Below are 15,417 nucleotides of genomic sequence, written 5' to 3'. Positions count from 1 at the left end.
TGTATACACATGCATTAGTCTATCCTGAATCAGGCCCAGAATGTATCAGGTATGCATTTGTTAGCATAGTTTCTCAAAAATGCGGAGTTCTTGTGTAGGCCAGAATTCTACTGGCTAGGTTTCATGTTATTTTTATAAAATAGTAGATAGAAAAATTACTTCTGTAATAATGTCTGTGAAAGAAAGAGCTTAGTTTAAAAAAAATTGAGTTCAGTAAAAATTGTAATTTAAAGAAAACACACTCGATTTTATGTGGAACCAAAGGGGAAAATATAGGACCCTTTAAAAATTATATGGGCTTTAGAATTCCTTTTATTACATATCATAAAACTTAAATTTAAAGTGTCCCCATGCAGATATCAAGGAATTTAAGATGAACCTCTACAGAAATTCAGCTGAGTTCATCTTTAAATATTCTATTGAAAAAGAAAAAACTGCATATAATCTATATTATCACCTCTAACTTGCTTTTCATTAATCATAAGAAAAGTATACCATAAAACCATTCTCCAAAAATTAATTATATATGTATCAAATACATAGATGTATACACAAACACATATATATACATATATATATCAAAAGAACTAATGTAGAGGAAAATATATGTATTCCAATAAAGGCAATTCTTTAGGAACTAACAGGAATGAACCCAAAGCAACAACTGTCCTCCCAGCTGTCCACCAACAGAGAGCAGAGACATTGAACACCAGCTCTCCAGACCCCCAGTCTCCTGATCAAGCAGGTTAGCATCTTTATTATACCATAATTGCTAAAAATAGAATATAAATATGTTAAATATTTCAAACCTGATCATTTTGAAAAGTCATGATACAGTCACTTGCTAAAATTTATCATTTTTTGTATATCCCTTTTTTAACCTCAATTTTATGTAAGACTTTAATGGCGGAAAGAGTATTTTATTTTCAAGTTTTAATGCATAAGTTGTTCTGTTCAGAATGAGAATTTAAAACTCTTAAGTTTCCCTTCCTAAAGATTATCTATTGTTGCACTTCTCCAGTCCTCTTTATAATGGAGATGGTTGGAGTATAGAGCATTGAGCCCATCAACATATCTCACCTAGCAGGTGTGTGGTACTTTTACAAAGGCAAATTGTTTTTGAGCTAGGGAAAAAGGAAAATAAATGAAAATTGTTTGTAGTTTGTCAGTCTTATTTATGCAGTGTTGAAACCTTCATTAAAATGTTAGGTGCAATTAGTGTCTCTAGCATAAATCTGACTGTGTAGAAAAACTAATTAGATGTTTAGGTGATCATTCTTGCATTTATCTTGTTTGCTGCAATATTGTGATTACACAGTAATTTACATATTTTCCTAAGAAAACACACCAAATTATTCATTACAATTGATATGGAAATACTTGAGGTAAAACTGCAAATTCCAAGAAAGCATGTGGTAGTGAGATAATTAAGAGTTCTTTTGGTGTAAAATCGCTTCTTTTACTTTGACTTTTTGACAGTTAATAATATGTTTGGTGCTAGGTCATACAAGTTTTTTAATTTGCATAATGAAGATTCCTAGGATCTTTTCCTCCAGTTTTCTTTACATATCCTTATACATAATGGAACACATTGGTTTTTGTAATCTTTTTCAAATTTACTGAAGCACCTGCTATGTTAACAGAGCATCTGCTAGGTGCTTAGAACCAAGAAAGAGGGTCTGCTGTCCAAAAGAGGACAACCCAGTCAGTCTGTTCATTTCAGCTGCCCACAGCTACACTGACTCAGGAGAGGACCCTCCACATCTTCTGTGAAAGGGGTCAGATGAAGTAGATTCAGCCAGTTATTGGCCATTCCCCTACCAAAAATATGAAAGCCTTACCCCTGATAGATTTTCTCTAAAATGTGTATTTATCACCCTTTTTATAGGCAAGTTATGTTGTATAATCATAGCCTTAGGTTAAGAAACAGATGTGTATAGTTAAGAAAAATACAATTTTTTTGTGACATCAATGTAATTTTTATTAAAGGCCTTTTTTTGGTTGCTTTTGCTTTCATAGCATCAGCTTTAAAGTTTCAAGTTAGCAAGTCTTAACTCTTGGTTACTCTTCTTGTGACGATAAATATAATAGGATTATATTTATTATATTACTCCTGAGTAAAATTACCATGTCCACATTGTGGTTCTGCAGAACACAGATTCTTGTAAGATTTTTACCACTGCCATGATGCAGCAATAAAAGTAAATTAGAAAAAAAAGACTCAATTGAGAAAATGCTCAATTTTTCCTGCTGTCATCCTAAAGAAGAATGTAAGCCTGCTTTTAATGATGTTTAAAGATCTGTCCCTTCCAATTTTTGTGAGTCATAGAATTATAAAAAATCTGTCTCGATATTGAATAAAAAAATTTTTTAAAGTTTTGATAAAAATATATCTCAATGGTAGTGTACAATGTTTTTAAAGAAAACAAAAAACATACAAAAAGATTTTCATATCGAAACATTCTCTTCTAAAATTAAATTTAATTAAACAGAAATGTCTTTTTCACCAGCAGAATTCCCCTGTCACATTAACACATATTTCTGTGGATTTACTATTATTTGACAAGTCTACTCATTTTAGTCTATGAGATGTACCTTTCCAGTCAGTAGAATGGAGAGGGAAAGACTGTCAGCCTTTTCATAGTTTCCTCTCCTCCATGTTTTGTAATCTGAACAGGACACAGCTATTTTATTTAAAGAGTTTTTCAAGTACTCTGTTCTCCTGAAGTTAAAAGAAGATATTAGTAATGCAAATCTTTTAAATTTGGAAGATTTCCCCCCTCTGGAATATCAAATTAATGAGGCTGTGCTATAAAGAACTTTCTGCAAGACAGGTGATAATTATTTCAGACTTAGAAATTTTCCGACCAGAGTTTCAACTCAGACGGAGAGGAAATGCAAATGAATTGCCCATAGCTATAAGCACTATCAGTGGGTTAAATGTTTTGTAGGTTGCAAGATGGTGGATAAATTGCATTCCTTGGCTTTTGCTTTATTTGATAAATCTCTGTTTCAACGAGAAATTTTAGCCTAACTACGTGCCTAAAATAACACTTGCGGAACACTAATTTCTGTCATCTTTTCCAAGTGTCAGATGAATGGATATTTCCTGAAAATGATGATCACATTCCCCATTTGGTGTCCAGCACACAGTCTCTACTTCTGGATGAAGACTCCTGCCACTCCTCCCATCTGTGGCTGGAAGCCAGCAAGGAAAGTGAACATGACCAACAGGCAGAGGAAACCCAGATTTTTCCAAAGGATATTTTCACTTTTTCATCAAGACCACGATCAGCACCTCATGGAAAGACACAGAATATGTCCCCAGAGGGATGCCCATTTATTTTGGATCTAAAAAAGGATACCAGTGTGACAATGGGAGACACCCAGTTGGAAGATGACTTTTATGGTGGTGACAGCAGCGAAGAGGTACACTGCATGATTAGAGAAGTAGTTCTAAAGCACAGTTGTTCTATTAGCTCCAACTAAGCAGTAAAACTAGTTGAAATGAAAGAGGGGAGATCAACTGCTATTTATAAAAATGCAGCAGATTGCAATGTCATTCAACAGTTCCTCAGGTTGTTATGGTAACTTTTTATTGCTGCCTTTTTTATTAACAGTCAGACAATTTCATTTTTAATTATGGAAACCAGTGTTTGGTTTGATTTTGTTTTTTCGTTTTAATCTGTGTCTCACAGAATGAGAAATAATACGCAGTTTGGTTGTATGATAGCATGATCAGTAAAACATTGAGAACACATTGTTCTAGATCTCTGGGGAAACTGGGTTGCGGTTGCTAAGCATTCTGAATTGATGGTTTTCTGGCTTCCTTACTCCCCTGCCATCTTTTCACCTTAGACCTATTAGGACTAATTATTTTCCATATGGTCCCAGAATTTTAGGAGTTGTACCAATTAAAGTTGAGGTAATGAATCATGGGTTAGTGCTGGGATTTGCTTTACAGGGAGGTTTCTGCTTGGAATTATTTAGACTACAAATATATATCACATAAATCAGTAAATTCATAAGAAGTCTTTTAAAAACTTGTTAAATATCAAACTGAATGTAGTTTAAAATTTAATGTTTTATGATAACTCTTTTTCCCCATATTAAGTGGATTTATTTATGAAATTTCTTTTCTTTTCTTTTCTTTTTTTTGCCTCATCCACGGCATATGGAAGATCAATTTCAGGACAGAGAGCAAATCCAAGCCACAGCTGTGATCTATGCCACAGCTGCAGAAACACCAGATCCTTTACCCGCTGCACCAGCCAGGAATCAAACCCATGCCACCAAGGAGACAACAACAGATGCTTAACCCGCTGTGCCACAGAGGAAATTCCTATTTGTAAATTTCTTTAGTGTTATTCTTTCATAATAGGCATTCTAGAAAAAATAATTATTTTAAAAACAGATTACAGTCAAGTTATGGTTAAGTAAAAGTATGCAAATCATTTCTGTGTGGAAATTATAGAAATAATTACAAAAAAATTTTTGTATGCGTACAAAACTGTTTTAACAACTCTAACTGATCAAGAATACCCTTTTGGGCTGTGGAATGTAGATTAAGGTAGATTAAGGTAGGTTAACTATCTTCAGAGCCAGTTGAAAATATGGTGAGATTGTTCAGGCAGTAAGAATGGGTTTTTGTAACTTTTAATGAGTTTCTTTAGCAAAGTACTTGGGGGAATCCTTTTTTATAATATCTTTGCTTCTGAATGTGATGAAACGTTCGTCATACTCTACATAAACCTGCTACAAACCCCTTTATGCATAAATTCATAGATAGTACATTTTAAATGTTTCAGTGAACAACTTTGTGCCTTTCACTTTGAATAAAAGTAGGCTACAAAACTGTAAAAGGAACATTTGTCTTCAGCATCTAGTATTGCCCCCATCCTAGCTATCAATTCTTCTATGGTATTAATTGGCTAATCTGACAAATTAATTCATACCATTGCATTAATGGGGTAGGCCCATCCCTTTCCCATGTACAGAGCCCTATCTTTCTTACCTAATCCAAAAAATTACTGTAATGGTGGCAGTTTCATAGCAGGTAGGAAATGGTAGTTCTCTGGAAGACTTTGAGGGAAGGACTATGAGGAAACTGCCCTTTATACAACCAGGTGAGGAACTTACCTCTCCATCTTTATAAAGGATAAGCCTTGAGATGAAGTAGTAGACCTTTATGGGAAAATAAAGAATATTAGTTCATATTTTAATTTGTTGTCCCTTTATGTGCTTTCTTCTACCACCAGCTACTCTACTTCTGACATCCTTCAACATTAATTATGCAGACATGTACTTATTACCAACTACATGAAATGGAAAATTTATTTATTATGCATTTTCAAAACTCTGGTTGGCATAGCTCTCTGGTCACCCCTGTGCCAGGCTCATCCAAATATGGCTTGAGTCTGCGATGGGACCATCTCATTGCATACACCTGCCCCGGCCCACCTTTAGTCAGAGTCTACTAAGAGCGGCAGCCAGAGGGGACAGAAGCCTTGCCAAACTGAGGTTTGCAGTTAGAAGCAATAACAAGATACAAATTAAAATACAAACAGATGACTGACAAAAACACCAGGCTATATTTAAACAAGTCCTAGAATTTATAATGATCCCTTATTTATCAAATTGGTTTGTTTAGAGTTTTTTATATAAATTCATTTCTGAGGGATTATTCCTTCTGTTTATTAATTGTATAAGGCAATGGGAAATTAAGTCATATATTTAAAATGTTTATTTACATAAAGTCATTGAAGAAAAATGAGTTGATTTAGGCATCCTTACTATTACTTGCATTATTTTAGAATATTATATACTTATAGTAACACTACTGTACCTAAGGAAAACATAATGTCATGTTATTTATAATGGTGGATAAATGTTATAATGGTGGACAAATTGGTAATATATTACTTATCCTTGAAGTTTATAACTTGTAGTTGAAAGGCTTTATTTGGTGTTCTTAGGCCATTTGAGTATTTTTAAAGGGAAATTAAATGTATTTAGTTGCAAAAGCTAGGCAAAATCATATTACACAGAGGAAAAATATACATATGATAGTAAAGGCTAAATAAGGTAAACTTTGAGCAGTCTTTGTAATTTAAGTTCCCAATTATCAGTTCTCATTTGAGATCTTCAGTAATATAAAATTCTCAAATGTATGATTATTTTTTTGCATATATCATCTTAGTCTTTGCTTTACTAAATATTTTATTCCCTAGGCAACCATATATACTAATTTTCCTGATAATTAATTTTGAATTTGTACTTCTTATTTGAAAAGCACACTATGGAAATATATTTTGTGATGAGTTATAAAATCAAGACTATCATGTAAAATGGATTATCTTAGGAAAGCTGTTAAAACAGAGTACTTTTATGCAATTGCAGCATCTGAAAAGGAAAAAAATGTTACTATTATCTTATTTAGTATTTTGTGCCATTATTCCCAAAGTGGCATCAAGTATATATACACCAGTTTGTGATTTGAAATAGTTAGCTTTATATTGATATTTTCTTCTCTAATTCAACTTTTCATTTAGAAATAACAGCCATTTTTTTCCAAGCTCTGGCTGTGTATCATGTACTAAAGTAGGTATTTGCAAAGCTAGGTAATTTGTGCTATATAACAGTCCAAAGTAGAACATTTAAGCCAAAAAATTATCCATATTGGGACATGAATTATGTGGGCTGAATGCATGTGGTGTTCAAATTAGCTAGGAAGCTTCCACACCTTCTCTTCATCTAACTCTGTGGAGACCTACAAAGGACAAATTTACAAACAGATTAAGAGGACCATCTTTCTTTTTGTTTTTTCTTTTTTTTTTTTTTTTTCTTTTTTAGGGCCACACTGCAGCATATGGAAGTTTCCAGGCTGGGGTCAAATCAGAGCTACAGTTGCCAGCCTATACCATAGCTCACAGTAATGCTAAATCCCGACCTAATGAGCAAGGCCAGAGATTGAACCCGCATCCTCATGGATACTAGTCAGATTTGTTTCCACTGTGCCACAGCAAGAACTCCTAAAAGGACCATTTTATTCCTTCCTCTCATGTTTCCTGGTATTGCTGCTTTCAAGGTATTTTTTTTAGCACTCAGGAGTTTTGTATTTTGTTTCTTTTTTTCTTTCTGATGATATATATTTCTGGGTTATACTATTAACCACTCACCCCTACATGCTTGGCTCATCATAATTTTGAATTGGATCCTCACTTACACTTACATACACACAATAGAAATATTTATTCCATGTGGCACTGCTTGTATTTCTGCATAGCCTTTAAAAATTTTTAAATGCGGGAGTTCCAATCGTGGCTTAGCGGAAACAAATCTTACTAGTATCCAGGAGGACACAGGTTTGATCCCTGACCTCGCTTAGTGAGTCAGGGATCTGGTATTGCCAAGAGCTGTGGTATAGGTCACAAGACATGGCTCAGATCTGGCATTTCTGTGGCTGTGGCATAGGCCAGCAACTACAACTCCAATTCAACCCCTAGCCTGGGAACCTCCATATTCCGCAGGTACAGCCCTAAAAAGAAAAAAAAAATTAAAATACTAACTTATGTGTTGGAAAAAAAGTGGAAGAATTCTATTTTTAATATATTGCTTGCATTTTTTATTTCTGTATATTATGAATTATAACATAACATACTCTTTAAACCTACCAGGCAAATTTAATATTTATTCTATGTGAGTAATTCTTTTAGACTATTCATATCTACATATCTTTATTATCTTTTGAAGCTTTCTTCTTCTCTGAAAAAGTCTCAGGCCCCTTGGTTCCTATAACTTAGCCCTTCATTGTTAGAGGCAGATAAAGAAGGTTATAAAACTCTTGTCTCCTTAGAATAACATCATACAACTTTTGCTAAAAGATAAATATGAGCAGATAAATGTTTGGTTATAAATAGGAGTTTTTATAAAAAGTATTTGTTTTACCACTTAAAGAGCATGAAGTCTAACGTATAAGAAAACATGTTTTGTCTTGAACAATTAAAGGAATCTCATTTTCCCCAAATATTCACATGACGTGTTTGCCCATCCCATTTCAGTCCTTGTAACTTCTGCTATGATTTATCTGTGAGGTATCATTAGCTGCAGGTAAAGATACTTAAAAAGGTAATTTGCCCAAGTCCTTGTTATATCAAGCATGCTGTGGGTTAGTTACAGTCGCATCTTTCTTTCATTTTATTTGTTCATAAACTAGTAAAGTGATTTCTCAGATACCACTATCAATTACCTTTGCCACCCAGAGAGAACTATTATTTAATAGTTTCTGAATTCAGGAGGTAGAAGTAGAAATACTTCTAAGGAATGGTTGTAGGGATAGTTGTTAGCAAAGACACTTAAGATGCATTCGAATGGCCAGCCTGCTATCATCAAAGAAGAAATGATTTTTTTCATTCTGTTACAACTAATATCTTTAGCTGTATCTGTACAAAAAAACTGTGATCTTTAGTTGGCAACCTGTATCATCTCTAGTGTCTGTTAGCACTGTAGTTCAACTAAAAGCTGCTGTCAGTACACATATTTAGTCACTGAAATTTTGGACGAAAGTAAAGAATTCTTGCTGACTATCTCAATTACAAATTCAAAATTGCTATCAAAAGTGTGTTTGGAATATTGCTGATGTGTTTTCTTCAGAACCTTTAAAAATGTTATATGAGACTTTTTTCATGGTGAACTGATTTTAAAAACAATTGAAATGTAAATAAATATGATCATCCACTTTTACAAAGGCTAAAACAGAGTTCTATCCTGACTCACTCAACATTAAAGTTGTAATACAAAGAGCCTGGGTCCCATCTGCTCCAAGTAGGTGGCCCTCAAGAGTCATTAAAATTATCTTTTTAAAATTACAACTCAGCAAGAGCAATTCGTTTTGCGCATCCAGAAATTATTGTCCAAATGCCCATCTGCATGTCCTTTTAAGAAATGTAGTTCACTAGAGAAAGTGTTGGGTCCTTGGGGAAATCATTCTCAACTTCAGCGTACATATGCTGTGCTGCAGTTAATCAGGCAAACTCTATTGATGTTCCTGGCACTGGGGCGTGATTGAATATTTAACAAACAAATGTTTCTGAGCCCAGAAGACAAATGGTTCAAAAAACTGGGGACTTTGAAAAATATATATTAAGTTAAATCAAAAACATTTTGTATTTGTTCTTCTGAGAAACAGATGAACAGATGATTGGAATATGAAAATGGCATAACAAATTCTTGACTACTCTGACAAATTATATTCAGTTGCTCTGCAGTTTTTCAGTAGCTGAATGATAAACCAAATTAAGGAGAGTGGTTATATTTCAATCAAATTATAGTAAACTAAATTCTTACACATATAATAAATATATATGTTACACAGGACAAAATTAATCCAAAAGCATATTGAGCTTACACATATAAAAGCAATAAACATCATCTATACTATATTATCTATTTTGATAAGTCAAAATCATCACTAAAGGAAGGAGTAAGATTTTATAGGTGTACCACTGCTAGCAAATACTATACTGTTTTTTATTCTCCATTTATTTCCTCTCAAAAATAGGAGCTGACCTAACTTAAAATGTTAGCTTCATATATTGTCTTATCTTTCCCATTTATCCTAATTCCCCTTTGAAAATCTGGGATAAACCAGAAGTAGTGGTTCTGGGACAGCCAGAGGGAGCAAGCCTTTTGTGTTCTGTCCAGATGCCCCAGTTATTTGTCTTTTCCATGTACTTAAAATGCCATAGAAACATATTAATGTGGAAATGCAATAACCAAGAAAATGAGTGCTTACCAGGGAACGCAGCTAAATCTGTTCATTTCTCAACTCATCTCCAAACCAGGATATATCTTTGGGAAGATGTGAGGTAAATGTCCATATACTTATTCGAGAATAGTTCCCTGTATGTAATCACTGCTCATGCCATGTAAAAAGAAATACTCCTAAGTAAACTACCCAAAGAAAGAAAAGGCTGTACTCTGACCAACTTACAGATGGAAAAGTCACACTTCTTATAAAATACATTGATTTTTAAAGTTGTTTTTAAATGATATAGCAAACACTGGTTCTCGGTGTGTTCTTCTAAATTCTCATAATAGTATATCTGAAATTTTTAAATGAAATTTACTAGTTTCTAGCTTATGAAATTATTACCTTTGTATGTATCTATCTTTCTGCTATTAGACTTTATAACTCTCAAGGGCACTGTCCATTATTGAACTAATGGTTGTTGGAAAAGCTCCTAATTTTACACATGTCATATACAAAATGGAATCCCAGAGTGATCCAGAGATTCTGGCCCAAAGAGGAAATTATTCCTTTTCCCCTTAAATAGCCTGTATTTAGGGCCAGAATGTTTTTAATCCACAGTTCATGTCTTTATTTTTTTATTGTGAAAATATGATGGAAGTGAATAAGTGGTCACACATATCCCACTGTCTATTGTATATAAAAATTATAGTAAATTAAACTGGAATTTTTAAAAAGTTGAAGCAGATGTAGCACTGTCTAGTGACCAGACTGATTTTTTAATAAAATATGCTTGATTTATATGTTGTGCCAATTTCTGCTGTACAGCAGAGTGACCCAGTCATACATACATGTATTTTTTTTCTCGTATTATCTTCCATCATATTCTGTCCCAAGTGATTGGATATAGTTCCCTATGCTATTCAGTAGGACCTCATTGCTTATCCATTCTAAATGTAATAGTTTGCATGTACTAACCCCAAACTCCCAGTCCATCCCACTTCTTCCCCTCTGCCCCTTAGCAACCACAGGTCTCTACTCTATGTCTGTGGGTCTGTTTCTGTTTTGTATATAGCTTCATTTGTGCCATATTTTAGATTGCACATGTAAGTGGTATCATATGGTATTTGTCTTTGTCTTTATGACTTACTTAGTATGAGAATCTCTAGTTGCATCCACTTTGCAGCATATGGCATTATTTCATTCTCTTATGGTTGAGTAGTATTCCATTGTATATATGTACCACATCTTCTTAATCCATTCATCTATTGATGGACATTTAAGTTGTTTCCATGTCTCAGCCATTGGGAATAGTGCTGCTATGACATATAGGTGCATGTATCTTTTTGAATTATAGTTTTGTCAGGGTGTATGCGCAGGAGTGGGATTGCTGGATCGTATGGTAATTTTATACTTAGTTTTCTGAGGAGCCTCCATACTGTTTTCCATAATGGTTGTGCCTATTTACATTCCCACCAACAAAGGGTTCCCTTTTCTCCACACCCTCTATAGCATTTGTTATTTGTAGACTTACTAATGATGGCTGTTCTGACCAGCGTAAGGTGGTACCTCATTTGATTTGCATTTCTCATAACTAGTGATGTTGAGCATTTTTTCACATGCCTGTTGGCCATCCGTATGTCTTTGGAGAAATGTCTATTTAGGTCTCCTGCCCATTTTTTGATTGGGTTGTTTGAGTTTTTGTTTTTGAGTTGTTGATTTGTTTAAGTATTTTGGAGATTAAGCCCTTGTGGGTTGCATCATCTGTAGCTGTTTTTTCCCATCTCATGGATTATCTTTTCAGTTTTTTTTATGGTTTCCTTTGCTATTTCATTAGGTCCCATTTGTTTATTTTTGTTTTTATTTCTATTTCCTTGGGAGACTGACCTAAGAAAACACTTGTACGGTTTATGTCAGAGAATCTTTTGCTTGTGTTCTCTTTTAGGAGTTTTATGATGTCTTGTCTTATGTTTAAGTCTTTAAGCCATTTTGAGTTTATTTTTGTGTATGGTGTGAGAGTGTGTTCTAGTTTCATTGATTTACATGAGGCTGTCCAATTTTGCCAATACCACTTGCTGAAGACTGTCTTTTTCCCATTTGATATTCTTCCCTCCTTTGTCAAAGATCAATTGACCATAGGTGTCTGGGTTTATTTCTGGGATCTCTGTTCTGTTCCATTGATCTGTATGTCTGTTTTTGTATCAGTACCACACTCTCTTGATTACTGTAGCTTTGTAATATTATCTGAAATCTGGGAGAGTTATGCCTTCTGCTTTTTTTCCCTCAGGATTACTTTGGCAATTCTGGATCTTTAGTGATTCCATATAAATTTTAGGATTATTTGTTCTAGTTCTGTGGAAAATGCCTTTGAGTATGGGATATCTTTCCATTTTTTTGGAATTCTCATTAATTTCCTTGATTAATGTTTCATAGTTCTCAGCCTATAAATCTTTTACCTCCTTGGTCAGGTTTGTTCCTAGGTTTTGTTTTTTGGTTTTTTGGGTTTTTTTGTTTTGTTTTGTTTTGGTGTGATTTTAAAACGTATTGTTTTTTTATATTCCTTTTCTAATATTTCATTGTCACTGTACAGAAATGTAATGAATTTTCTGATATTAATTTTATATCCCACTGCTTTGCTGAATTCATTGTTGATCAGTTCGAGTAGCTTCTGTGTGGAGTCCTTAGGGTTTTCTGTGTATGGTGTCCTGTCATCTACATATAAGGGCAATTTTACCTCATCTCTTCCAATTTGGATGGCTTTTATTTCTTTATTTCTTTTTTTGTCTGATTGCCATGGCCAGGACTTCCAATACTATGTTGAATAAAAGTGATGAGAATGGGCATCCTTGTATTGTTCCAGATTTTAGCAGGTAGGCTGTCAGCTTTTCTCTGTTGAGTATTATATTGGCTGTGGACTTGTCATAAATGGCTTTTATTATATTGAGATATGTTCCTTCAATACCCACTTTGGTAAGAGTTTTAATCATGAATGTTTCTTGGATTTATCAAATGCTTGACAATGTGGTTTTTAATTTTTCTTTTGTTAATGGGGTGTATTACATTGATTTGCATATGTTGAACCATCCTTGTGAACTTAAGATGAATCCCACTTGATATGGTTTATGATCTTTTTTATGTGTTGTATTCAGTTTGCTAAAACTTTGTTGAGAATGTTTGCATCTGTATTCATCAAAGATATTCACCACCTCCTGCCAGCTGTGGCATACTGCTCCCTAACTCCCTCCGGCTGTTTCCACACAGACAACCCTTGTCCTCTTCCCAGAACTGACCTCCATAGCCCAAGTCTCAGTGCCCAGCACCCACCCTAGTGCCTCAGGCTGTGGTGCCTGGGTGTTAGTACGTATCACCTGTACTGTACTCTCTTGGCTTTACCCTCCTCAGTCAGGCTGCTGTGCTTTTCTCTGAGGCTCTGAGGTTCCCCTTCTGTCCCATCTGATCTCCCCATCAGTTAGGTGGCCTCCCTGGGTTCGGATTCTTTTCCTCTTTCATATCTCTCTCTCAGGAGTGCTGGTCCTGTCCTATTTCCTTTTTTTTTTTTTTTTTTCCTCTCTCTTCTCTCTCCCTCTCCTTTTTTTCTACCCAGTTATGTGGAGAGTTTCTTGCCATTTTGGAAGTCTGAGGTCTTCTACCAGAATTCAGTAGGTGTCCTGTGCAGAATGTTCTACATGTACAGTTTTTTTTTTTTTTTTGATGTGTTTGTGGGAGAAGGTGAGCTCCATCTCTTAGTCCTCCATGTATTACATCCTGATCCTGCCTCCCAGATCAAATTTTTTCAATCTCCTACTTCCACCAGTACCTTTTTCAAATTAAGGCTTGAGGATGTTTGCTCTATTCTCTCTTTACCTTTTTATAGAAAATTGACTAAAATTTTATTCTCTTTATGTCTCTGTGAAACAAAAATTGCAAGAGTCACCACTCCATTCCGTAGTAATTCAAAACACCAGGCATTATTCAGGTCTCTTGCACTCTTTCCAGTTTTCTGTCTGAAGGCAGAGTTTTCCAATGATATGAACATCCTGAGAGGTCCCAGGATGGTGGTGAAGGACACAACTCACTCAGTAAATACACAGCAGAGAGAGTTGCCTAATGCCTGCATCTCAGGCCACATGGTACTGTCACAGGGCAGAACTTTTTTACTCTAATTATTTTTCCACTTGGAGCATAGAGCAAGGACCCATGGACTGACACCCAATCAGTATCTTTTCTTTACCCTATCTGGGACTCTGAAAAATAAATTTCTCCATCATTTAAATGATATATAAGTATCAGAAGATCAAGCCAACATAGACAAAAGAAAATTGAGGCCCAGAATGAATACTAAGAAGAAAGGTTTGTAAAAGTTCCTTAGATACTGCAGCTCTTTCTTTACTCAAAGAGACAAGCTGTTTCTTAGGAGAGGTTCTGAGACCCAATGTACCTTTCTCGAAAGCATAGTTGTCCAATAAACCCAACTGCTTTCCACAAGAAAAGAAAATCATAACATGACAGAATTAGGGATTACAGAGTCTATGTAAAAGCTTTCCAGAGTCACTAAGTACAACATACTCTGCCTTCTACAGAACTCCTAAATCAGTCAAGCCTCTGTATCATGCAACCATTGAATTAAGGCAGCCAGCTCAGCATTTTAATCATTACAATTTAATAGTCTCCTAATTGGCTCCCCCTTACTACTCTCTCCACAGACACCCTGTAATGTCTATGCAAACTCATTCCCATGCCGTCTATTTTGTGCCTTCACAACAATCCCTTCCATCAGATCACTCAAAGACCTCTGTTGCCTTCTGGATAAAGTCCCTGTATGTCAGGGATTAACTTCTGTCTATCCTTATATTCCCAGCATATGCAGCACCTAGAGCAATACCTAGCCAGTGGTGAGGAAGAAGGAGAAGCAGAACAGTGATAGATAGGCATACAGACAGATACCTTCTAATTAAAAGGTTTAATAAATTCCTCTCTTGCCCTGTGCCCAGCTAAAGCAGGCTTTCTCACCTTTACACACACTGCACTTCTACTGAAAGGGAAATTTCACCTTAAATAGTAATCTCTGTCTTGAAGTGTATGATGGCCAAACATTCAGGAAGAAGCTGAATTGTTCGGTCATTCAGTTATTCTCTTTAAAAATACCAAACTTTGAAAATAAACAGATGCTTGGTTTATTTATACATGAAAGATAAGGGGATAGCTTACTGAAACAAAATGTAAGATAGTACATTCCCAGACAACAAATAAATGTCTTCTAAATATACTCTGCTTTTATTGATTTTTTTCTATTCTAAGTTTATTATATATTTAAACAGATAAGTTAGAAAAATCTTGTGGCAAGTATAAGCAATTATCACATTAGTTTTTTCTTTAGATATATTGTTTTATAGCAGAAAAAATTTACCAGCTGAGATAGTACCATATTTCTCATTTTTCTTATTTATTTTCATGGCCGTTGATTTTGTTCATTTGTTTGTAATTCCTCCTTTCTCAGATTTTAAAAATTAAAATTTTTTCTTTCCAGGGATAATTCCAGAACTATACATTAGTAAAAATGCTTCTGGTTTTTGTTTTCATCTTTCCAAATAATTATATTTAATGAAGGTCCTGTTTTATGTCAATACCTTCCATAACTGAAAATTTTATGTGAGAAAAATATTTCACAA

At 34.6% G+C, this 15,417-nt stretch overlaps 1 protein-coding gene across 16 annotated transcripts in view; it reads left to right on the top strand.

The window, feature by feature from the left end:
* C13H3orf67 (chromosome 13 C3orf67 homolog) overlaps nucleotides 1-15,417 on the top strand; it is a 282,335-nt gene that overhangs the window by 169,833 nt on the left and 97,085 nt on the right. For 7 of the 16 annotated variants that reach the window (XR_002337601.1, XM_021069106.1, XM_021069107.1 and 4 more), the window contains 2 exons: nucleotides 623-745; nucleotides 3,089-3,429. Coding sequence is in view for 15 of the 16 variants with exons in the window: in XM_021069106.1 (XP_020924765.1) it covers nucleotides 623-745; nucleotides 3,089-3,429 (464 nt within the window). In the remaining variant the exon portion in view is untranslated. The remainder of the gene's footprint in view (nucleotides 1-622; nucleotides 746-3,088; nucleotides 3,430-15,417) is intronic. The other 9 variants (XM_021069108.1, XM_013981828.2, XM_021069119.1 and 6 more) reach the window with 2 other exon arrangements.

The sequence above is a fragment of the Sus scrofa genome, chromosome 13 (genome assembly GCF_000003025.6).
Source record: "Sus scrofa isolate TJ Tabasco breed Duroc chromosome 13, Sscrofa11.1, whole genome shotgun sequence".
NCBI classification, from domain to species: Eukaryota; Metazoa; Chordata; class Mammalia; order Artiodactyla; family Suidae; genus Sus; species Sus scrofa.
The sequence above is the reverse complement of the archived record's forward strand: the minus strand, read 5'-3'. Positions and strand labels throughout refer to the sequence as shown.